Source organism: Mus caroli, chromosome 6 (genome assembly GCF_900094665.2).
Source record: "Mus caroli chromosome 6, CAROLI_EIJ_v1.1, whole genome shotgun sequence".
Taxonomy (NCBI): domain Eukaryota; kingdom Metazoa; phylum Chordata; class Mammalia; order Rodentia; family Muridae; genus Mus; species Mus caroli.
In genome coordinates, this window is record NC_034575.1 from 12,887,023 (window position 1) to 12,912,534 (window position 25,512).

At 39.0% G+C, this 25,512-nt stretch overlaps 1 protein-coding gene across 1 annotated transcript; it reads left to right on the plus strand.

Annotated features, from left to right (window-relative positions):
* The first annotated feature begins 15,053 nt into the window (after window positions 1-15,053).
* Cav2 (caveolin 2) lies at window positions 15,054-23,097 on the plus strand. The gene is made up of 3 exons (XM_021165375.2): window positions 15,054-15,383; window positions 15,769-15,956; window positions 20,744-23,097. Exons 1-3 carry the CDS (start codon window positions 15,234-15,236, stop codon window positions 20,892-20,894), a joined length of 489 nt encoding a protein of 162 aa, XP_021021034.1. The 5' UTR covers window positions 15,054-15,233; the 3' UTR covers window positions 20,895-23,097.
* The last annotated feature ends 2,415 nt before the right edge of the window (window positions 23,098-25,512 follow it).

Sequence of the window (25,512 nt, forward strand, 5' to 3'; positions counted from 1 at the left end):
GCTCCCTTGTTTCTACCCTGACTGTTCCTCTCCTCTACTTTTGCTATGTGTATTATCTCCCACTCCTTTCTCTTAATCCACCTGCAATATTGTCCCCTTTCTAGTTTACTGACTTCCACTCATACTCTAGGTTAAGCATACAAAAACAAAAAATTCAAAGCTAAGACTCACATAAAAGAGAAACCATACAGTGTTTGTCTGAGCCTGGAATAATACCTCACTTGGTATAATTTTCCCATTTCATCCACTTCATCCTGCAATTTTGTCATTTCAGTCTTTTTTTTTTTCAGCAGTTGGATGAAATGCCATTGTGTACATGTTCTGCATTTTCCTAGCCCCATCATCAACTGATGGGCTTCTGGGTTGATTACAGTCCCTGGGTATTGGTATGAGCATATTGCTGGGAAATGCCACTTGATTTGATTGCAAGACAAAGAGAAATTAATCTCGGACTGGGAAACATCCTGCTAACTAGCTTTTGTGGTAGATATAAATTTGCAATAATGAAAAGTTTATGATTAGGATTGGGAAAATGGGCTCAGTGAAAATAGCAAGAATAAGTAGCTGTGAGTGCTTAGCCCTAGATAGAACATCTGTATGAACCTCTGCAATCCACGGTGCAGGGAACATCTCTAAAGAGATCATGGAATGAGTGTAAGATAGGAAGGATAGGGAGTGTACTCTGAAACACTGTCTTCTGTGCATAACAGTGTCCCATGTGTAACACACCTTCAAGGATTTCCTGCACAAAACCAAGCCAGTCAAAATCTCAATGTGGTTGGGATAGGAGCACAGGAGGTTGATTCTAGGGAATGGAGAGTCATTTCCTGTGGGGTTGTCACCAGTGATAGGTTGCCCATGCTCCAAGGGAATGAGCCCACACCCATCTGTCCTGTGCAAATAGGAAGCGCTAAGTGAACTCAGTGGGAGATTAAAAGAGAAAGAAAGATAAGATAAAATAAAAGGTGAAGCTAGAAGTAGGTAGGGATATGTTGGGGGCAGTTGGGGGAATAGGTGATATCTAAACACATTGTACAAAATTCCCAAATCATAAGTGAAACAATAGCTTCAGAAGAAAGAAAGAAATGCTAAACGTCGCTCAGGAAGCAATTGAGAGCTCTTAAGTCTTGAATAGCAGACTTGGTGCAGCCATCACTGGAATCTGAAGGATCAGTATGAGGTCAAGGCTAGCCTGGATTACATTTCCATGCTTCTCTAGGATAGAAGGAGACCCTGTCTTTAAAGCAACAACAGCAACAAATCCTGTCTGTAGAGTCTGTAGTTGAGGTTACAAGGAGTCTGTGCTCCAAGATCCGGGAGCTGCATGTTCCTCGGCTCGCTGGACCCCGCCAAGGGTTTTAGATATAATCAGCTCCCAAATTAGTGTCAAGAATAGAACAGAAAGGAAAGTAAGCTATATAAAAAGAAACTGGAGGGGTTGGGAAGAAGTCCACAGTAATAGCCTTCTTCCTTCTTTAATATCCTCTGAAAGGGTTTGGAAGGAGGCATGTGCCCTTTTGTAAATGTCTAAGTTGACAGAAAATGTCATCTTGACTACCATTTAAATGGCCTCATGGAATGTAATTTCCAGAATAATTATAAATACTAAGAATATTCTGTTAAATGTAGCCAGTGTGATATAATCATATAAATTTGATGCTACAACCACGTATTTTATATGAGCAAATGTATCACAACATTTTTAATTGGCAATAAGTTGCTTGGTCCTTTATTTCTCCTGAAAAAAATTACTCAATATAAGTTCTAATTACAGACCCTTCAGACATGATTGTTGTTGTTGTTGTTGTTGTTGAAGTCAGGGTATCATTCTATTTTAGACAAGCCTGGAAGACACTATATCAACCTCCCAAATACTGGGATAACAGACATGTGCAACAGACAAGGGTCACATAATAAGGGGCAAAAATGATCTTGTACCAATAGCAGAAGTACATTAGCCATAGAATAGATATGATTGGGAAGGCTGTTCATTATAACTCAACTGATGCATTATAAATCTAACAGAAAGGCACACTGGGGGATATTATATGAAAAGACGTAAGAAATTCACAGGGAAGGAAATATTTCAGGATAAAACTCCTTTTATTTGAAAGTCTAAATGGCATATATAGGCAAATGTCTCATATCAAAAATAAAAAATTATAATCATCCACAAAGAACATGTAAACACCATCTCACATACGCTAGTATGTGTACAGAAAAGACACATTAAAATATGCAGAAGCAGGAATTCTCAGACACTCAGTACATAATGAACAATGAAAGATACCATTGATTCCAAAGACAGCCTTCACCTTCTTCAAAGATTAAAATCAAAGTACCTGAGGGTCCAACAACTCCAACCTACCATTAGGTCCAGGTGCCATGAAAACACATCTACACAGGAAACTGCACACAAGGGTTCAAAGTTGCATTAATCATAAACAATAAAGCAAAATAATTCAAGTTTGCATTAACCAATGATGAGAGAACAGGATTAAGAGTGACAACTATTCAGGAACACAGAGGGATAGGGCTGGCTTGGCTTTGTGATGCAACAAGCAAAATTGTGGGAAACTGTGACAGACATAAAAGACCACGAATTACATGATATCATTTATATTAAATGCCCAGAGTAGGCAAATGACGATGCTGAATGGCACAGGAGACAATAGCTAACAGGTACAGAGTTTCTTCAACGGGTAATCAAGATGGGCTCTGTAAGCAACTAAGCAATGGAGCCACACCATTAATACATTTCAAATTCAGTTGTAGTAACAGCTATATAGTGTTACAAATATCCTGAAAACAGTTAAATCATGTTACCTGGTAACAAATTATCTTGTAAATGAAGATTTTTATCTTAATAAGATATTATTTTTAAAAAAAAGAAGCTAAATAGATCTATTATTTTCTTTCTCTTTCCTCCTTCATCACATGTGATTGGGTTTACTGTAGAGAAAAGTAACAGAAAGTCGAGTTGGGTAAAGAAAAGGGTTGGACAATAATAGAATTAATGTGGGCCTTTGATCCTCAGGCCTTGGCATCATGAATCCAATAGATTTTTTTTGCACCAAGAAGTTAATATTTTGAGCCATTTCCATGTTGTAGAGCCTCCAGAATGTTTCATAGCTCTCTCTCTCTCTCTCTCTCTCTCTCTCTCTCTCTCTCTCTCTCTCTCTCTCTCTCTCTCTCTCTCTCTGATTGTGGTGGAAGGCTTCTCATAGCAGCGTGGCCACTTTATGACATCAATAAACCCATTGGTGGTGAGGACTCTTTTCAGGGTCCTGTATGTACTTTCCATGTTTCCTTTCTGATCCATCACAGAACTGACTATGAAGTGCAGTTGTTTGATATAAGAGGCCTTGAATTCAAACCCTCACTCTTGAGGACCTATAGACTGCAGACTCAGCACTTGAACTCCAGGACCACTGTTATTTTCCGAGTAGATCCCAAGCTCCATTTAGCACATTCTTTTAAACTTTGCAAGGTATAGACCTTATCTTGACTCTTTTGGTTCTTGGTTTTCTGAAGCAGTTCAGAGCTATTCAAAAGAACCTGCAACCATGTGAGTGACTTGTCAGTGTTCCAGGCCAACCCACTCCTCTCAGAAAGGCAGGCACCAGCCACACTGGGTTAGAACAGTATCTACCTGCTTCCCCTCACTTTCCTTTTAGAACTATATGCCAAATAAATCCTTTCCTCTCCAGATTGCCTTAGTCATGGTTTTTTTATGATAGTAATAGAAAGCCTAATTAAGACACAGTTAAATCATATTATCTGCTAACAAATTACCTTGTATATGAAGAGTAACAATGTCCTATTAAATTCTCTTTAAAAAAAAAACTTATTCTATCTTTTTTACATCATCAATTTAAAAAGTCAATGATCCTAGGCAGTACCAGTACACAATTTACTTGGTATTTTCCTTCTGAAATATGTTCTAACCACACTTTGAAATTATTTCTAGTTTGTATAGACTACCATAACTCCCATAGCATCATATTATCCCTAAAGTAAATTGATGGCCATGTTGGACATCAGTGGGAGGAGAGGCCTTTGAGACTGAGGGTGTTTGATGCCCCAATGTAAGGGAATGCCAGGGTGGGAAGGCAGGACTGGGTGGGTGGGGTATGGGTTAGGGGGTCTCAGAATGGGAAACCTGGAAAGAGGAAAACATTTGAAACGTAAATAAAGAAAATATCCAATAAAAAGAAAAAATAAGGAAATTGAAACAAGACTATCCAAGATAAGTCTAGTATTTGGAGACAGATTACAGGACAGTGTTTGAGAATGACCACTCACATCCAGGGAATGAATGATTTTGTTCTTTGTCTTCAACTGTTTCCTGAAGCATAATCAACACCTTCTCATGTGCCGAAACAAAACTGAAGCCCATCACAGAAGGAAACATGCTTTAAATACCATATGACAAGGTTCCATTCAATTGCAGGTGATACTTGACTACCTGGGCCCTGAGCCAAGACATTGGGTTTACACTCTGGACCTAACATTGAATAACCATAGAATATTTGCCAAGTCCACAAGCCCTTCAGAGCTTCAGTTTTTTTGTATGGGTACAATAATCTCCTGATACACTGAATCCTTTATAAGGACAAATGAAACACACTCAGAGAAAGAAAAACATAAATGATACATATTATCTTAGTTAGGGTTTTACTGCTGAGAACAGACACCATGACCAAGACAACTCTTTTTAAGTACAACATTTAATTGGAGATGACTTACAGGTTCAGAGGTTCAGTCCATTATCATCAAGGTGGGAACTTGGCAGCATCCAGGCAGGCATGGTGCAGGAGGAGCTGAGAGTTCTACATTTTCACCTGAAGGCTGCTAGGAGAAGACTGGCTTTCAGGCAGATAGGATGAAGGTCTTAAAGCCCATGCCCACAGAGAGACATTTACTCCAAAAAAGACAAAACTACTCCAACAAGGCCATACCTCCTTATAGCTCCACTCCCTGGGCCAATCATATTCAAACAACTGCACATATGTTAGGAATTAATGAATTAGTTGCAGACTTCTGAGGCCATATTGTTAAGGTTAATTTTATTCACCTTGAAGAATGCAAAAATAAAAGTAGTGAACTAACACCCACAATGGTGCAACTCTAATCTCATATTATTTCTTCTATGTCATAGTTAGTAAAGTATTTCTTCTTTCTTGATCTCCTGAACATTCCTACCCCTTTAAGACACACAGATTAGAGGATCCAGTATTCCTGTCCATAGAGGAAGGTGAGGACATAGACTCTCACCACACTAGGACAGTGATGGTGGCAGGTTCCCCAGGACAATCTTCATGCAAGTTGGTTATCTGATACAGTTGCCGAATGTCACTTTTCATTTTCAAAATCTAACACTAGATTAATACCTTGAAGGTTAATCAAAATAATCCAGGCTAAGACACCCACTCCATTGCCACCACATCAATGCATCAAAACTGTATATGTCTAAATGCGCTACTGATTTTTACTTTCAAGTTTTGTTAGTTAAGTGAAAAGGGAATATCTATGTCTCCAGATGGCAGCCAAGAGGAGAGGAACTAGAACAAAGAGACAAGAAAGGCAAGAGAAATAGAGTCATAAATGATGAATTATGAGAGAGGATGTCCTAACTAAAAAAAAACAAATCTACTGGCTTGTAAGCTAGGCTCAAAGCAAGATGGTTCTTCTGACATTCATATTGTCTCTTCCGAGGAAGGAAGTGGGATGGAGATGCATTTTCCATTCCCCGAATGGACATTTGAGTAAAGTTGATTATTTTGGCCCTTGTGTTTTCCTATGAGTGCTTGCCAGTGAGCTGTCCATCCCTCTGCATGAATATCTGCCTCAAGCCAGCACCGGATCCTGCTTTTTATCCACCTCGTGAGTTTAATAAAATAATAGGAACTTCTCACTTTTTTCATAGTCAACCTTAATATCTTCAGTTCTTGTTGAAATATCTAATATTTTTAAATTTTTTAAAAAATCATTGAACTTTAAGCCAGGCAATGGTGGCGCACGCCTTTAATCCCAGCACTTGGAAGACATAGACAGGCATATTTCTGAGTTTAAGGCCAGCCTGGTCTACAGAGTGATTTCCAGGACATCCAGGGCTATACAGGGAAACCCTGTCTCGAAAAAAAAAAATCATTGAGCTTTAAAAATCAAAATTTTGTGTGCAATGAATTACTCTCTCTTATTGTCAAAATGAAGGCATAAGTAAACATGTCTTCCTTTAATTTTATATCCCAAATAAATGTTCTATACCTTGTCACCCCAAACAAGAAACTAGCCACATTCCATCAGTATTAGAGTGGACAAATAAGTTGCTCCTTGATCGTATGTCACACTACATAGCGATGTAATGAGATGAAAGATCCCCTCTGATACACAAGTCTGTGAGTGTCACAGTTATAGTTTCTGAAATAAACTAGAGACAACATAGAAAAATCTGGTGTGTGATGTCACTATGTATATACAATTTTAAGCAGAAAAATATAATGCATTATGTGAAAGTTTAGGCTTAGCCTTGCAGGAGAAGAGGAGGATGGAGTAACAGAGATGAACATGACATAGGCCTTGGGGATTGGTTATCTTCTGCCTTCATTTGAATAGAGGACATTTTCTCTGTGAAAACTCACTGAACTGCACATTTATGATTTATCACCTTTATATGCACATATAGTATGTCTAATAAGAATATGTATTGAATGCTATGTTGTTACAAGCTCCACAGATATGGGGTAGAGGCTGAGACTTACTAGTGTAAACACGTGGTCTGTGACAGAAGCTGTATCAATGATCTTATCTGAGACCAGGTTAAGCAAGCAAGATGGAAGAAGGTGGAAGCGTTAATTTGGGCAGTGGAACTAACAGACTGCTGGGTCAGTAGCAAGGAACAACTTGCAGAAATTAAAGCTGAAGCCTGAGTTTAGATTTTAACCAACAGTGTGATCAGACTGAATAGGGCTGATTTCGGGATAGAAATGAAAACCTGGTTTGTTTGTTTTTGACACATGAAATTTGAGGTAGCAAGATTATCATGTGGACATGCCTTTGAAGTTTGAAATCACTAGTCAAAACATACATTTAGAGGTTGTGAACATGTAGACGGTGTAGCTAGTGACCAAATTGGAATGCTTCACAACTCTTAAACACTCATCAAAATATATTCAACTTTCCATCAGTGACTGTGAGCAAATGCATAAGGAGACTGACATGAAATAAACACAAAACAGCATAAAAACAAGGCAATAACTCAGAAAGTGATGAAATCTAATAGAAATGCTTTAGTTGACTCTTTACAAGACAGGCATCAACTAGTACTATGGTACCTTTGTAGTGTGACATAAGCAAAGTTAATGACATTGGATTATGTCATCAGAGAAAGGACAAATTATGTTTAAAAACTAACCTCAAACAAAGTGGGAGCTGGGCTTTAATAGTTATTTTGTTTGAGAATCAAATGCAGCATTTAGATAGATAGATATAGAGACTTGCAGACTGACAGACAGATGATAGATGATAGATAAAATTATCTTTACATAGCTAGATCTTGGCATAAAATAAGAAATTTCTAAAACCGTATCTTTGGGTTGCTTTATAAACTAGCTTTTCATTGTTGTGGTATTCTAACAGAGTATAAAGGAACATGGTAGCACTCATCTAAAATGGCGGTTCTCAACTTGTGGATCATAACCCCTTTGAGGGTTGCATATCAGATATTCAGCATATCGTATATTTAAGTTACAGTTCATAACTGTAGCAAAATTAAACTTATGTATGAGACAGCATTGAAATTATTTTATGGTTGAGGGTTTCCACAACATAAGGAAAAATATTAAGGGTCATAGCTTTAGGAAGATTGAGAACCACTGGTCTCAAGTTTTCAAGTTCCTCCCTACTCTAAAATGTTGGAAATGGGACATTCTTTGATTGGGCAAAGAGACATCTTAGGAAGAAACAAACTGCAAAGGAGGACAAAGGAGGGAAGGAGAGCAGAATGAGACATTTCTATTATGGGAAGCTTTGTTTGGCTGGTAATAAAAGAACAAGAAAATAAAGAGAAACTGGGCGTGGTAACATGCGCTTTTAATCCCAGTGCTCAGGAACCAAAGGCAAGCAGGTCAGTGAGTAGGAGGCCAGCCCCGGTCTATATAGTGAGTTCTGGGACAGTCAGAACTACATACAGAAACCCTGCCTGAAAAACTACAGCAAAACAAAATAAACAATTTTGTAATATAAAGAGAGAAATAGGCAAAGCTTTTCCAATATGATAAAATAATAACTCTATTTTTGTCCCAAACATTTAGCTAATTGTACTCGACTCCTTCAGAAAATACTTTGCTTTCATAATAAAAAGCCTTCAGAACGAAGTGTCTTACGTAGCATGCCCTTTCCAGCAACATTCTGCAGATTCTACTGCTTCCAAATAAAGCAGTGCACAGTTTTTCAGGACCACAGTTGTTTTACTATCTAGGTTTATTTCCAGTGTCCTGTTTATCCAAGAGCTTCCAAGGACAATGGTTTTTAAAAGGGAAAGGCATGCTTTTTACTGAACTGTCTAACTCCCCAAAGGCATATATAGACTGACAGTGACGATCAGAAGTTCATTATTTCACAACAGAACTTCATGTTCATTCACTCTTATACAAAGGGGAAACAATCCTATTTATAAAACATTTTTTACTGCTCCCTAAAAGTTAAATGGCATTATAAATACAGGTTTTATAAAAACAAATGACTATTCCAATGAGAACTTTGGTGTTTCTCCTGATGTTTGCATCTTAATTCTCCCAAGAGTTTCCTTTTCTTCTTTACAAAAAGAAAAATATAAACATCTACCAAAATTACTTTCCAATATAATGTTTACACATTTACTAATTGGTTAACTAGGGAAACATTTTCCTCATCCAGACACATAAGAACAACAATAGTCCTCTTGGTAATATACTGTAATAGCACAAACTTCATTTTTATCTCCTTCTCTATCCAGTTCTGAGGCTGATATAAATGAGAGATTAAGAACTTAACAAGCATTTGTCAGACAGTTTGGGGGCTAACTGTGCTTTTGGGGCCCACAAAGAATAAATACAGACACCTAGATTTTCTATTTTTATGTTTTTGTGTATTCTAGAAACCTGCCTTACAACTGTATGCCATGAAGGAACAGAAGCAGAAACACATATTCTTTAAAAAAAATAAATAAGCCCTGGGACCAAAATTCTTCCCAGATATTTATTGATAGGAAAATCTAATCTACAAATTCTTCTGCCCTGTCCCTTAGCCACATCCCAGTCTTCCATTTGCTCTGTAGACTTGGCCTCCTTTGGCTCTCTGCTCACAAATGATTCTTTCATGAGCTGAAAGATGCCTAAGGGACACTAAAATGATGCTTTACCAGAGCCAGGTGGGAGCACTCTGTTCCTACCATCTTATTTTCCTATTGAGAACACGTGATGTGGTAGGATTCGAAAGGACTATTCTTGCCGTCTCATTCCCTATTTCTCATCTTTAAACTTTGAGTGTGCTGGGGCTGTCCTGCCCTTTCCTGTCTTGGCTATTCTAGATGAGACATGTTGTTTTTACAGATTGGCATTAATTCTAAATGAAAGCTGAAAAATATTTGTAAATAAGAGAACATGGAGCCTGAGGAGATGGATCCATAGACGTGATGATTATGACTGGCAACCTGAAAGGACCTAGAAATCATGAAGGATTTCCAGACACACTTGTAAAGTATTAAGTAGATTAGGTTAACTTCTAGCAAGCCTGAGAGAGATTATCTAGATTAGGTTAATTGAAGCAGGAAGATCCATCTAAACTGTGGATGATACCATTCCATGAGTTGGGTCTCAGAGTGAATAAAAAGGAGAAAGGGCTGAGCACAAGCATCCATCATTCTCTCTTTCCTTACTGTGATGCAATGTAACCAGCTGCCTCCGGTCCCTTGTACTGTGACTTCCCCACCATGGTAATAGCATCTGAGAGATCAAACTGTCCTTTAAGTTGTTCTTGTGGTATACTTGAACATGCCAAGGAGAAAGTAACCCATATGGCAAGTAAACTGTTTACTCTGCAAGCCTGAGGCTGTCAAGTCAGATCCCAGCACCCATGTGAGGTCTGAGCAGTGTGACATGCACTGCAAATATAGCCTGGGGAGGATAAGACAGCTGGACCCTGAGGGCTTGTTGGGCAGCCTTCTACCCAAAATGATGAGTCCAGGTTCTCTAAGGCTCTTTCTCAAAAGGAAGTAAACAGCAATAGTAAAAGGAACCCGATCCCAACGTCTGACCCCCATGTATTAATGCAGAGACAAGTATACCTCCACAAACATCTGCCTATAGAAACACATGCATGTGCATGCGTGCACACAAACACACAGAAAGAAGTTACTACTACTACTATTCAATACAGAGTATTAAATCTGAGTTTTGTCCAAACTAAAATCTCAAATCAAGCCCCAACAGGATGGTTCTATAGTTCACATTTTAATTAATTTAGGCTGTTGCCAAGCCTAAAAATTAGGGTTCTGTCCCTGGAACTGAATTTATGAAGAAGAGTACCAAGCCCCTCATGTTGAGCTCTGGCCTCCACTGTGTTGTGGCCTGTATATACAAAATTAATAATAAAATTATGTATCAATTAATAAAAAATTAATAAAATATTTATTCTCAAAACAAGAAAGTAGCTTCATGATCATAGTTAATACTGGGGAAAGACTAACCCACAGTTTTGCAAAAACTAGGACCCTACCTGTATATAAAGTAAATAACACTTCTTAAAAGTTTAGCTTAAAGTTAGTGCTTAGTAAAGCTTAATGAGTTCCTACTTCATGTTCCGGAAAGATAAACTATCAAAGTCCTATAAAGATGTCTTTTTAATATATACAGTACTCCAGATGTCAATGAGAGATACTCAGAAGGCTAAACAGGAAAATCCTTTACTTATGGAAAACAGGATAAAATAATGCTAAAATTAATCATCTTGCATTGTTCTGAAATGAGAATAGAATGACTTATCCAATCTCTGTCAACATGAAATGAGAATAGAATGACTTATCCAATCTCTGTCAACAGTGCATACAGAAAGCTCAAGACTGCACTGGTACCCTGCTATTTCTAAGAGCTAGGTTTTCTCACACAAAAAGTAATTCTGAATATTCTTGTGTATGACTTTTTTTGGGCAGAGAGTCCTATTTGAAACAAAAAAAAAAATATTAAGCTGTCACTAATCCCAAACAAGCTAGTCTGTCTTAATATTAAACCAGAAATTCCTGGTCATGGATGCAAGACTTTTTACAAGTGACAGGAAAAAAAAAAAAAAAAAAAAGACAGATGGCATGTAAAACAAAACAAAACCTGAGGAAACTTTCATTGAGTATCTGGCACCACTTCACATGTGTGACAGTTGAAGAACTTTAAGGACAAACACCTTCTATCTGATCTTTTAAACTTCAGGGGACAGGGTCCATTGTCAGGAGATGTCAGGAGATGGTGGAGGAAGAGGGTTAAGTGTGGAGAGGAAAAGGTATGAGAAACAAACACACATGCACACGCACGCACGCACACACATTCATGCACTCACACCCGGAGAAAACCAAAAACCTAGGGAGCTATTAATAATAACTATTAAGCTATTATTCAAAATCCACTATGCCATGGAGAGAGATCAGCTCAAACAAGAAGTAACAGTGTTTCTAAATTTCTCAAGCTTTGTTCTGTAACAGCAAAACCCTGATCAAGGCTGCTTTGTTTTTCTTCTAACAGGGACATGGATTCCTCAATTAAAGTCACCTAAAACTTGGGGAAATTATTCAATAGGTGAAATTTGCCAAAAATCCCAGAACTTAATATGGTCTTAAGATGAAATATGAAGGATCAAGACATCCCAAAATTTATCGTTTTCTAGATATAATCATCTAAACAATCCATACATTTGTGAAGAAAAGTATAGGGTGTATGGCAAACAGACAAGGTTTGGACATTGCTTCTGGGAGTCTCTTCATGGGTCTGTATATCTCTTAACTAATAACAATATTATAATGAAATATTGAATACTAATTATTTTGAAAAACTTAAAGAATAAAGTCCTTATATTTAAATTTTAAAAATAAATATATATGTAATGTTGGACAGCTTTTTTGTTTCACAATTACGAAGATGTTTCACAATTGAGAATCGGGTTTTCTAATAAATTATTAGTACAATTTCAAACTTTGTCTTAAGCAAGGGTTTATTAGTGGGCAGTGAGGCCTCGGGTTTTTTTCCTGTTCATGTGACATAGTTCAATAATGGTGAATTCCATGGTTCTCGGACTCAGAAAAGGCAGGGAAAGGTGACTTGGGTCCTCAGGGGACATTTGGCAATGTCTGGAAACATTTGGTGTTGTCATGACTGGGCAGTGTTACCTGCAGCTAGTGAGGCAGAGGCCAGGGATGTTGCTAAATGTACAGTTCTTGGGATAAGCCCTCAAAGCACAGGGTGATCTGGTTGAAAATGCCAATAATTTGGAAGTTGAGCAAGCCTCCTTTAACCCAAGTGCTTTAAATATCAAGAAATTATTTCCATGAATAACCAGTTCCATGAATAACCAAGGAGTAGAGCTGTATGTGAACAATACGGGACACTAGAAGATGTGTTTGTGATTTGAGAAGAAAACCAAAGAGAAAGACTGATTTTATTCATATGTGTATCCATAAACACATTACAATAAGCCAGAAAAGATCTTCTTTGTTACAGTGTAGTGAGAAAATGAAAGAACGAAATCCTACCCACAAATACTAATTTAGGATCAAGTTGTACTCCGCCATAATTTTAATATGACATCTAAAACTCTTATTAGAAGGCAAGATACATAATAATAGCTAGAAAAAGACAGCACCAGCATTGATTTTATATGAAATTTAACGTCTCCTTCCTTATAATTGAATGTGCTTTTGAGGCCCATTGGAGGATAATCCCGCACGCTGGAAGTTCTAGTGTGGACTCGGCCATTTGGCTGCAACATCTTCTTTAATTTTTTTCTTTCTTAGAAAATCTGTCAGTTTAGCATGAATAAGACCATCTTTGCTATGTGAATCATGCTGTTTTAATCCCCTTGAAAATAATGGTAGCTGCCATAGTCTAAAAATATTCTAATAAGATACACAAAATCATTTTATAGAAAGGCTTAAAAAAACGAATTAAAATAGTGAAGCGGGCAAGCATGATATTAAATATAAGAGTGTCATCAAGTCCCAACCCATGGTAGAGGGATATATTCAGTAAGTCAGTATGCGAGTCTTCCTCTATTGAATTCTTCATGGCATACGCCAACTCTAGACAGGTTCTATTTTCATCATGGGCTTCAGAGACAACTTTTATAAATACCTATAATTTTACAAATGAATCTTTAACTGTAACTGCCCAATTTTTATCTCTCCATGGCCTCCTGTCTCCACTGCTTGAAAACTCAGCAGTTATTTGCAATAGGTCTTTCAATTGTCCTAAGGAGGACCATGGAAATGTGAAGGTATCTGGAAGACTTGGAAGGGATGAAGCCCCAGGGCTAGATGTCCGGCCACCACCCTGACTGCACCCGTGCTTTTTCTTCCTCTTGAGAAAGATCTTACAACTTTGAGGAAATGTAAGCTTTACAAAAGATTAAATGGATCTAAACTATCTCTTCCAAACCCTGGTAATCAACACGAGGGCCTCCCCTTCAAACTCCTGCCATGGGAGGGGGGGGGGAGAAGGGGGGGGGGAGACAGCATCTAGACCCTATCTGATTCTCAGAAAGTCCGAATGAATGCAGAATGGTGAAGTGCCGAGAAAACAGTGAGTGTAAGGCCTATACCATCCCTTCGAATTAAAACGGACTTAAATAAAACCAGGAAGGAAAAGTATAAGCAGTGGGAGGGGGAAGCTTGAGTAACAGGACTCGGTGAGGGAGAGAGAAGAAGCCTCCAGGACCTGGGATTCAACCCTGTGCCATTCTGCATTACCGACATGATGACCCACACACTGCAGTGGAAGAAGATACACTCCTTATTCAACTATGCCATTTAGAGTTTTGCCTTCAAAATATGTTCTCCGATCAGTTCCCAGGTTGTTTGGTTGGTTGCTTTGTAACTTGTATTACTCCCCAAATAGCCTTTCCTTTTCCAAAGAAACCTTCAAATCCATTTCCTACAAGGGATTTGATTTGTGCAGCAGGCTCTAAAGCCGGCTGTCCAGAGCAATGCCCATTCTTTGGTACTATATTTTGGGGTCTGGGCAAGCTGAAAGCATCATTCCATATCTATACTCACCAAATTCCTATTTCCCGCAGGCAAAGTTTTAGTTTACCAGATGGCAAACTCTTTATGCCAACTCCTCCCTACTGAAGCTCTTGAGAGAATGGTCAGCGGGTTTATCCATGTACCATGACGTAGTTATATGCTTCTGTTTATGCTGCTCCTACGATGGCATTACAGATCTCTCTGCACGGCATTAGTTCCTGCAGTCTTTGAACAAAATCCTGATTTTATGGAAAATCCAAAATTAGTTGTAGTTTGGAGGCAGAAGAGCAGACCTATCCTTGGGGTATGATGGCAACAAACTCCTATAACAACTTACATAACCAACTCTGGGAAAACAAAACCAAAACGAAAGGGCTGCTGCAGTCCATTATCTGTCAACAAGGTACGCCTTAGCCTCACAATTCAGCGACAATGCTTGTTGTGAGTTGGGGACCAAGTAAAAGTTATGAATTAACATCTCATTCTCTCAGGATAGCTCTGAGGAGCAGGTGCCACAACTCTAATCCAACCAGTAGATGCATGTAGACTTCCCTAATGCTTGCCCCCTAGCACCTCCAGACCTTCTTCCAGTACACACACCTCCCCGACCAATCTGTCTGCCTTTAAGCATCCCTGTTGGGACTGCAAGCCAAGTGGCCCGGGAGGTCTGCTTTGCCCGGCTTCACCAAGCCAGGAGATGACTCATCGAGCCGGTTCCCCGGGCTCCTTGGGGCTCTGGCAAACAACTGGAGAGGTGCCCTCCCTCCCCGCAGGCCCGGCGGGGCGGGGCGGGGTTCGGCCAGCCAAGGCTGGGAGCCGGAACCGGCAGCGGGAAGCGGCCGCCGCCCGGGCAGCCCGAGGCTAGGCAGGGCGAAGCCAGGCGAGGCGGGGCTGAGCGCCACGGGAAGGGGAGGCAGGGCTGCCTAGGGACCGAACGAACGACCGAGCCACTCTTGCAACGCCAGCCACGATGGGGCTGGAGACCGAGAAGGCCGATGTGCAGCTCTTCATGGCCGATGACGCCTACAGCCACCACAGTGGCGTCGACTACGCAGATCCTGAGAAGTATGTTGACTTGAGTCATGACCGAGATCCTCACCAGCTCAACTCTCATCTCAAGGTGAGTTTCAGGCTGGGCTATCAATCACCTAGGCTGGAGGTTGCTGAGGGTCCCTTGTATGCTGCAGGAGGATGACTCTTGAACTTCTCCCCAACAGTGGGGGTTGGTCCCATTGCTAATGCTGGTTCCATTGGCACTCTGCCCTGGTCCCACAGCCTTCAGGCTCCCTGAACAGCCACACAGTGTCCAACTCCTGTGTGCCCAGTGTCACTCTAAGAAAAGCTGAAGATACTCTAGTCAGGTCGCCCTTCCTTCGGACTTCCCCTTCTTAGAGTGCTTCTGTCACCACACTCCCACCCCCACCAACTTCGTTCCCCACCCCCACCCCGACCCTATCCCGGACAGGTTGGATGACATCATGAGTCCTTGCATCTTGTCTCTGCAGCTAGGCTTCGAGGATCTGATTGCAGAGCCTGAGACTACACACTCCTTTGACAAAGTGTGGATCTGCAGCCATGCCCTCTTTGAAATCAGCAAATATGTGATGTACAAGTTCCTGACCGTATTTCTGGCCATCCCCTTGGCCTTCATTGCGGGTATCCTGTTTGCTACCCTCAGCTGTCTGCACATCTGGTGAGAGGGGACACATGGGGTAATTCTGAAGCTTAGAGAGGTTTTTGCCACCTGCTCTCTGCTCTTCCTATTTCCCAGGGCCCATTTGCAGAGAAAACGCTTACATTCGTTTCCAGGGGTAACAAGACCTGAGAAATCTGGAAGGGCAGTGTGCTTTCTTTAGAATTATAGTCCCAGCTGAGAGTTTAAACAGAAGGAAGCAAGGGCCTCTTTCCTGGGTGTGATTTTTCCTTCCATGCAGAAGGCTGAGCTGAGCGCGGAGGTGGGGTCTGGAAGGCCACTTCCTGTCATAGGCTGCTCTCTCCAGGGCCTGTTGTGACTCGTGCCTGTGGTTCTGGGCAGGTCCTTTCCTCCTTTCATTGACTTTTATTCAGTCACCATCTGTGCTTGGGCAAAACAAACATTGATCTCAGAGAAAACAGCGCTTACTTACATTCTGACCCTTGGAGAAGGGCAGACTTTAGTAAAAGAGTGCTATGAACTGAGCCACTCAAGTCTTGCTATTGGTAAACAGCAGCCATGAACCAGGGGAGACAGGAGTGTTTACAATGATTGGGTTGAACATCTACCACGAACAAATAAAATGTTAAGCTATGAAAAAAGGGGATAGGCCATTACATTATTGTTTCACTTATGAAGCACACACACACACAAATGCCATCTAGTTACAAGAAAAAGAAATATGGAAACCAGTCGAATGTTGGGATGTCTGTAAAGTTATTCACGTTCAAGATGCATCATAAGCTTTTTTAAGCACTCAAACTTTTCTTAAGGGAACTAGCCCACTCCTCCAAGAAATGTTTTTTGTGTTAAAGGTTACCCACTTCATTCAAAGAATCATCCCCAATGTCACAATAGTTCTTAAGCTGGTACTTCAAGGTGGTCCTGGTGACACGTGTGACCCTAGATAACGCCGTTTAGTTTTTCACATCATGGGGCATTGCCACATCCCAGGGCAGTCTCAGTGTTCAAAGAGTTACCCAACTTACTCCTTCTTTCAGTCTCGAGGTACACGTTGCTGTGTTAGCTCACTAGTTCTGCACACCAAGCCTATTAGGTGCTCAGTGTTGCTGAGTGAGAACACAAGCTCTTCTTCAGCTTGCCCATCACCAGGGAGGGGGATTTAGAACCAAACCCAAATGGTGAGAAAGCATGGTGAGCAACCAATGGAGGAGCTGGGAAACAAGTGTAACTTTGTGAGGGAAAGGAATCTGAAGACCAAAAGAAGTCTTTTGGAAGATAAATATAAATTCAGATGACGAAAGTATAAACAAAGAATACCAATCCAATCGCTTGAGGCTCTAAGCAGTCATCTTGAAAGGGCCAAAAGATTGCCAGAGAAGTGGAACTCTTTGCTTTCGTGTGTATGCAGGCCCACACAAGCATGTGTATGGTTATCTCATATGGGACATTCCCACATAGGTGATTTTTTTTACATGCCTAAATCAATATATAAAACTGTACATTCCAGCCGGGCTGTGGTGGCGCAAGCCTTTAATCCCAGCACTTGGGAGGTAGAGGCAGGCGGATTTCTGAGTTCGAGGCCAGCCTGGTCTACAAAGTGAGCTCCAGGACAGCCAGAGCTATACAGAGAAACCCTGTCTCGAAAAGCAAACAACAAAACAAAACAAACAAAAAAACAAAAACAAAAAAAAAAAACCCCTGTACATTCCAAATTTACTAAAATTGCCAACTGAATGACTAAATCTGTTATTTTTACTTTCAAAAACAGGAAAAGATAAAGGACCCATAACATATTGCAACATGCTAGCTTTGATGCTCTCTGTTCATTGATAACACTAGGTCTTCTCACAGCTTTGGGGGAAGAATTGACAAAAGATACGTTCTCATTTGCTAAATAGTGGAAAGATATCAACAGTACGACAATGTGCTAAATGTTGACTCCACCTGTCTTCCCTGGGAGTGGGAGGAGCTTTGTGTCTGGCTTCCACTGGTGAATCATCATATCACTTCCCTTTTAGACACACAATATGTATTATTTAACTTCAGCTCATTTCTCAAATTGTATTCATGTGAGACATTAATATTTAACTGTCACATGCTTGTCATCGGGTAGCTATGAATTGGTGTTTAACTGTTACATTTTACCTTCATGAAACAGTTATCATCAATGGATTGCATGCCCCTAACACATAAGCTGGATCGATTGCAAGGTTTATAGAAGAGTAGACTTGCTTGGCTTTTTGTTTTGTTTTTTTCTTTTCAGGCGTTTATTTTATATTTCTAAAACAGGGTGCTGTTCATTGTTAAACCACAGTTGAGAAAGTAAAAACTAAAGGGGCTTTTACCCAAGTCACAATGTCACCACCAACCTGATTTTAGATTTTTGTTTTGGTTGTTGTTATTGTTAGGACAGGAGTTATTTGGTTTATTAGCTGTTTTGTGTATTTGTGAACACGGAGCTCAATATGTTGCCAAGGTTGGCCTTGAACTCCTGGGCTCAAGCAGCCCTCATGCTTCAGCCTCTCCAGGAGCTGAAACTAGAGCTATACATCACAACAGGTAGATATCATATTCTTCACCCAAGTAAATAACAAAAACTAAATTATAAACATCTGGTTATACTGGACCTTCAGCCAAATGTTCAGATCATTAGGACTGGTGAGTTGATTTTATTTGGTACCTTGGTCAGATCCCCTTACCATTTGCCAAGTAAGTTTGCTGATCATCATAACTGAAGAAATGTCACAGGGGCTCATTTTTTTTCTGGAATGTGATGAAAATAGATGTCAGGTTACTGGAAATGCACTGTTTAGTTTCTTGTTTCCGATACAGTGTATTGCTGAGACAACACAGGCTTCAAGACACTGTAGTATAAAAACAAATAATAATCCCTGACCCCAGGCTGGGTGTCCCGTGGCAGCACAGAGGACCATAGGTTAGCCCATGTGCATAAGAAGCATTTGGTTATGCTTCAGCACATTCATTTTCAGTCTAAACTGTGTGCAGATTTAGGAGAGAAGTGAGTCACAATGTTAAGAACATAACTCAAATCCTATAACCAATGACCGTGGAACTCTCTGATACAAAGAGAATAACTTGCAGAAAATAAAATAAGCTCACCACATCCAATGAACTGGAATCTTCAAATATGGGCGATTGGATTTCAGTGAATCACAAAATGCTCAAGTGCCTTTTAGAGCCTAGAGATATAATGGGTTATGAAGAGTGAAAAGGAATAGCCTAAGGAGAGAATAGAGCACAATTTGTTCAATGTGAAGTGGATTTGATTAACAAACTTTCAGACATAAACTTCAGATATCTATTAATTTGAGGTGATTTCATTAATTTTTCCACTATGCATTCTGATTTCAAAATCCGTCTACTGATTATTATTTATTAGATAACAATACCATATGACATCTTAGGGACATAAAATAAGGCTTAGAGCCATAACTGGTTCTGTAAGATTTCTAGTCTCTTGTTAATTTGTGGCAGTGTGTGGAAGTGACATCGTGTGAGAAGCACGAAGAGTCAGAAGTGAAAAGTTGTTATCACTCACCCTTTAATCAGCTGTCTAGTTCTAAATACCTATAATTCGTGTTCTTACTAGATTGTTTCAAATATTTAGCAGTTGAAGGAAAACATAACCTAAATATAGTCTGTGTAAATGGGCACATGAACTCTAAAAACATTCATCAAACCCATAGTTGTTGATCCTGTATCCTTTGAATTAAAATCAGTAGTTACATCAGATTTTAAGAACAAACCAAGAAATCAAACTCATGCCCAGCTCTCCACCCAAGTAACAATAAAATTCCATCAAGATCTCTGGCAGTGCCAGGCATGGTGGCACACGCCTTTAATCCCAGCACTTGGTGGGCAGAGGCAGGCAGATTTCTGTGTTCGGGGCCAGCCTGGTCTACAGAGTGAGTTCCAGGACAGCCAGGGCTACACAGAGAAACTCTGTCTTGAAGAAAAAAAAAGATCTCTGGCAGAGTTCAAAACTCACAAACATTTTCCTTTTTTTTTTTTTTTTCTCAAAGGGAACATTGTTCAGGGGATTACACAAAAATTTGACCTGGGTAACTGAAGAATATTAAGCTATCTTAAGAAAAGGTATACAAACACGTGGGAATAAACATTTTCTCTTTTAACTACAGTACACAGGCCTTCTTGGTGACTGTCATTACTATGGAGAATAATAATATTCAGTCATTAATGTTGTGAATGCTGAAAACAATATGAAGCTGAACAGAATACTAAGTTCATTTCCACACAGGTCTTGATGAAAGAAAAAGTTCAGCATATAATCTAGAACGAAAGACTATCTACTTACCATGTGTTTTTGATAAATTTGAAAGTTGCTAAGTTTGTTTGTTTCAGTACATTAGAAATGCAACGAGGAGGCTCCCAACCAGACTGGCTAAGAGAGGAGCCAAAGAGAGAGGCCACAGGAAAGGCAGGCAGGAAGTAGACTCTCAGAGAAACAGGAAGTGCTAGTCAGTTAATGTTTACGGGCAGAGATCTGGCAGAGAAATAAACCTCTTTGTTTATTTTTGTTTTACCGTTTCCACCAGCATTCAACCAGCAGAAAGAATATTAATATTTATCATCTACGTGCCTGTTTATCTGTTAAACAGTGTGCTTCTTGCTCTTCTTACCATGCTGGCCACTGTCCATTTATTTTTTGTGAACTGTTAAAAGCACATTTGAGTTAAGTATTTGTATTTGTTCAAGCATGTGTGTCAGGCCCCTTACTTGGTAATGGAAATTGTTAGTGGTAATATTAACAATGCTTGTATCTCCCTCTTCCCCCATTCCAGGATCCTAATGCCTTTTGTGAAGACCTGCCTAATGGTCTTGCCTTCCGTGCAGACAATATGGAAGAGTGTGACAGACGTTGTCATTGGCCCATTGTGTACAAGTGTGGGCCGCACCTTCTCATCAGTCAGCATGCAACTGAGTCACGACTGACCACTCAGGCCCCGGGTGGGTCCAAACATTTGGATACTGTACAACTTTGTTGATGTAACACAAACTCACTACTGTTCTGTTCACTTCCCAACTGTTATAATTATTCTTAAAATGGAACCCAGATTTATCGAAGTTCACTGTCAGATCTTTAAAAGTAATGATTTTTCTCACTAAAAGCCAAGGATTCTCTATCTAATTATATATAACAAGAATTGGCAACACCCAGTGTGAGAACAGACATCTTTAGGAAAAAACATCCATTTGTAGTGATGACTTGATAATGGTCAAAGGGCAACTCCCTCAGACATTAGAGTAATTTTGTGCATAACTGCTCATGAGAGTAAGGAATTTCTTATTTTCTTTTCCTCGAGGAGTAATGTTCTTGAAGCTACTTTTACAGATATGGTCATAAGGCTAGCTAGAGGCAATACATTCCAACATTCTAGGAACTTTGTACATTAACAAAAGCATATACTTATGATAATAACTATTGAATAGTAAGACAGATAAATGTGAAAATGTGTTCCTCTGTGATATTATTAGCCTGCAAGCCTATTTAACAAGATGTTTTGTTTTTCTGTATATTGTATACCTAATGCAAGTGTTACCCTAATGAAATCGCTTTGGAGTGTGTTTTTCTTGCGTTTGCTATTGTACTAATCTCATTATATAAAGTAAGCATAGCTACCATAGGGTAACTTTCTTTGTAAGACTGTGATGTCCTATATGAGAATGTAGATAGATTCTTTGGAATGCAGTGTAAAATGTGCTGTCTATGTGTTCTCTCCAACTTACCCAGCAAATGTTTTATGACTGGGCTTCATCTGGCTGTGACCATAAGACATGTAGACATGTAGTTGTTTTGTTTACTATAAGTTTTCTTCTGAATAGTTAGAAACTTATTCTGTATTCTACATTCCTATGAATGCTTCACTTACTTTCAAGTAACTCTGGTGCTAGTTAATAATATTTTTTATGATAAAGGCTGTGTCTAACATCTAAGCACATTTTTTTACTACAGTGGCTCATATAGAGAAACTTACAGGAGAATTAACAATTGTGAGGGTTTATAAAACTGAAGTACATGTGTAAATTAAAAACTAAGATTACAAATTTTAAAGATGTTCTCTAGTATGAATCTTAAAACCCATAAAACATTATTTCCTTACTCAGTATGGTCTTTTAAAAATTGGTATGTTAAAAACTTTCTACATTATAATTACATAATATTTCAAATTTCAGAATTATTATCAAAACCTGAATGAGCATTTGCTTGAATATGCTCATGGGTGTCAAATCTTCACTGAAAGAAGATAAATTTTTTTTCAATTTTTCAATTCTGGTCATTATTATAGGTCATTGAACTGGGATTCTATTGCAGACCAGGTCAAAATATCATATTAAAAAACTAAGTGATAAAACTCATATCAATTTGATGGTAATCATAAAAGAAACATTTCAAAACAGCCTTAGGGTATTGTACCATCCTCAGTAAAAGAAGTCATAGCTTGGTAATAGCCACAAGCATCGCCATTAATGTGACTATGAAGATTGTATCACACTAGTTTCCAAGGTCAGTCTCATGCTTTATATTATTTTTGTAATTTAAGTTTTAAATGCCTGGATATATTGATTAGTCAAAACTTTAACAATAAAATATCAGTTTAATAAATTATAAGCGTCAACCTTTTAAAATAGTTCTGACAGATTTTAAGACAAATATGTATAATTATATATAAAAATCTTTAATTTCTAATATATATGATTTCCTTTTTCTAAATAGAATTGATTACTTTCAACTGAACTTTAACTGAAACTTTTCACGAATTATTTTGTCTCAAAAACTAAAATTGTGGATAAAAGGAATCAAAGTTAAATATGCAAATATGTTGATTTTGGGAGGCAGGGCAATTGGAAGTCAGAGGCAAAGAAATTCCCTTATTATCCATAATAAACATCTTTTAAAACAATGGATGATTTCATTGATTCTATTATAAATGATTTCCTTTTTCTAAATAGTATTGATTACTTTCAACTGAACTTTAACTGAAAGTTTTCACGAATTATTTTGTCTCAAAAACTAAAATTGTGGATAAAAGGAATCAAAGTTAAATATGCAAATATGTTGATTTTGGGGGGCAGGGCAATTGGAAGTCAGAGGCAAAGAAATTCCCTTATTATCCATAATAAACATCTTTTAAAACAATGGATGATTTCATTGATTCTATTAGTTTGTCTTTCTGCTGCTTATGTCGTACATCTGGAACTCAGGAGCAAGAACCTTTTCAAATAAAGTTTCTTAAAATCTCAAATAACAAGGACATGAGTTGCTGTTCCAAGATATATCTGTCAGGCTGAAGAGATGGGTAAATAGTTTTGGTGCTTGCCATACAAGCAAATTAGAGTTTTGGATTCCTAGAACCTAGATAGAAGCCATGCAAACTTGGCAGACCATTTTTAGCTCCATTATTCCAAAGACAGAGATGGGATCTCCAGGGCCAGCTGGCCGACTAGTCATATCCACAAGCTCTGAGGTCAGCTGAGAAATCCTGCCTCAGCCAACAAGGTGAATAGTGATAGAAGACTTCTGACATCAAACCCCAGGTCTCTCTGCATGCATACAGCTGTGTGCACAACCATGTACACAAGTGTGTGCACACATGAGAGAATGTGGACGCACACACTGCAAATGCACATAAGGAAAAAGAATGTTGCCCTGAAGAATTATGAGACTGATCGTTTAGTTCTCTGTTTTCCTAGCACTCGAAGAGATTCTGCATAAACTTTCCTGTCATTTGATAACTAATATGTGGTGGCTTGCTCACAAACCAACCATGCTCGAGCTTTGTAAAGTTTCATGTTGCTAATCTTAAATAAACTGATGTCTCTATTTCTAAGTCTTAAATATGAACGGGATACCAATATAACTCACATACTAAAATACCTTGTATCCCAAAGCCAGATTTCTCCAAAATTATTTTTGGAGAGTAAGTGTGTGAGGAACAACTGTGGATATTGGCACAGACTTTCTTGTGGTCAATTAATCTGTTAATAAATCAGATATTTGGCTGCTTTCGAATGTTCTTTATAGATTGAAAGAACTTTAAAAGTCCCTCTTTTTACTAGTCATCTAAATCCCATTCATTTAGTTTCAAGTCTTTCTTGGAAGCTGTTGCTGCAGGAAAATGCTCCCTGCCCTAGAACTGAGACATCCCCGATCCACCCTCAGCACTACCACGACCCCTGTAGTTCACCTTCTGCAGATGGCTTAGCATCTGAGTCTTGGATTTCTTATCTGTAGGGAAAATAACACTGAATTAAATGTTCCTCCCAAAGCACCACACGTCGCTGCATTTTATAGCACAAAGATTTGGTTATGTCTCTTCTTACACATTTCGCTATTTAGTCTAGGAACTTTAATAACAACAACAACAATGATAGTAATGATAATAATGAGGAGGAGGAGAAGAAAGAGGAGGAGGAAGAGGAGGTGGAGGAGAAATGTAGTCAATTACTCAGTTGAGATACAGAACATACATTCACAGATATACTTTGTACTCTTCTATTGATTATAGGACTCTTTTTTATGACTTTGATTCTTTATGACAAAACTTTTCGATTTTTATAAGCTCAAATGTTATCATTCCATTCCCTAGAGTAACATGTTTTGGTACATTTTAAAGAAATTCAGATTAATTTGAAGATTTACTAACAAAATCGACATTTTAATAGATGCTATGGTTTGGATCTCAAATGTTCCCCAAAAGACTCATATCCTAAAGGCTTGGTCACCCACCAGTGGTGCTTTTGGGAGTTGGTAGAACCTTTAGTAGTTTGGGTCTAAATGAAACAAGCCATGTCTTTGAAAGTGTAGAAGAAGATACTGGGATCTCAGCTCCTTGCTGTCTCTCTCCTCTTAGTTCCTGGGTACCATGCAGTCAGCAGTTTGTTCTAACACAAATGTACTCCCTCACTACAGCCCAAAGTCAACAGGGCCAAGCAATTGAAACATCTAAAAGAAAATATGATCCCAAAATAATTCTTTCTATCTCCAAGTTACATCAAAGGCCCGAGCAATGGAAAGCTGTTGGGAACCACCATTGCCATTATCATCTTCACCTTCAGCCTGGCTGTCATCCAGCACTCCCAGCTGGCCTTACCCTCTCTGTCAATATCTTCTCAAAGGTCCTTCCCTTAAAAATGTTATCCTATCAAAGCTATTCCATCTCCTTCATTTAAAACATTGGCTATAAATGATCACCCTTATATGATCAAACTTTTGCATGACATGCACAAGGCTTATCACATTGTCACCATTAAAGAGCCTTTCTATTATCACATACAATGTTAACTAGCCCCATTATATAGCTGCTTAAGGACCCAACGCAACTCCACGTTTGAGTCCTAAGATTCTGGAAGGCTGGAAACCAAATGAATTCAGGAAATGTTTTCTTCTTCTCCTTCTTTCTTCAACTTCTTCAACTTCTTCAACTTCTTCTTCTCCCCCTCCCCCTCCCCCTCCCCCTCCCCCTTCTTCTTCTTCTTCTTCTTCTTCTTCTTCTTCTTCTTCTTCTTCTTCTTCTTCTTCTTCTTCTTCTTCTTCTTCTTCTTCTTCTTC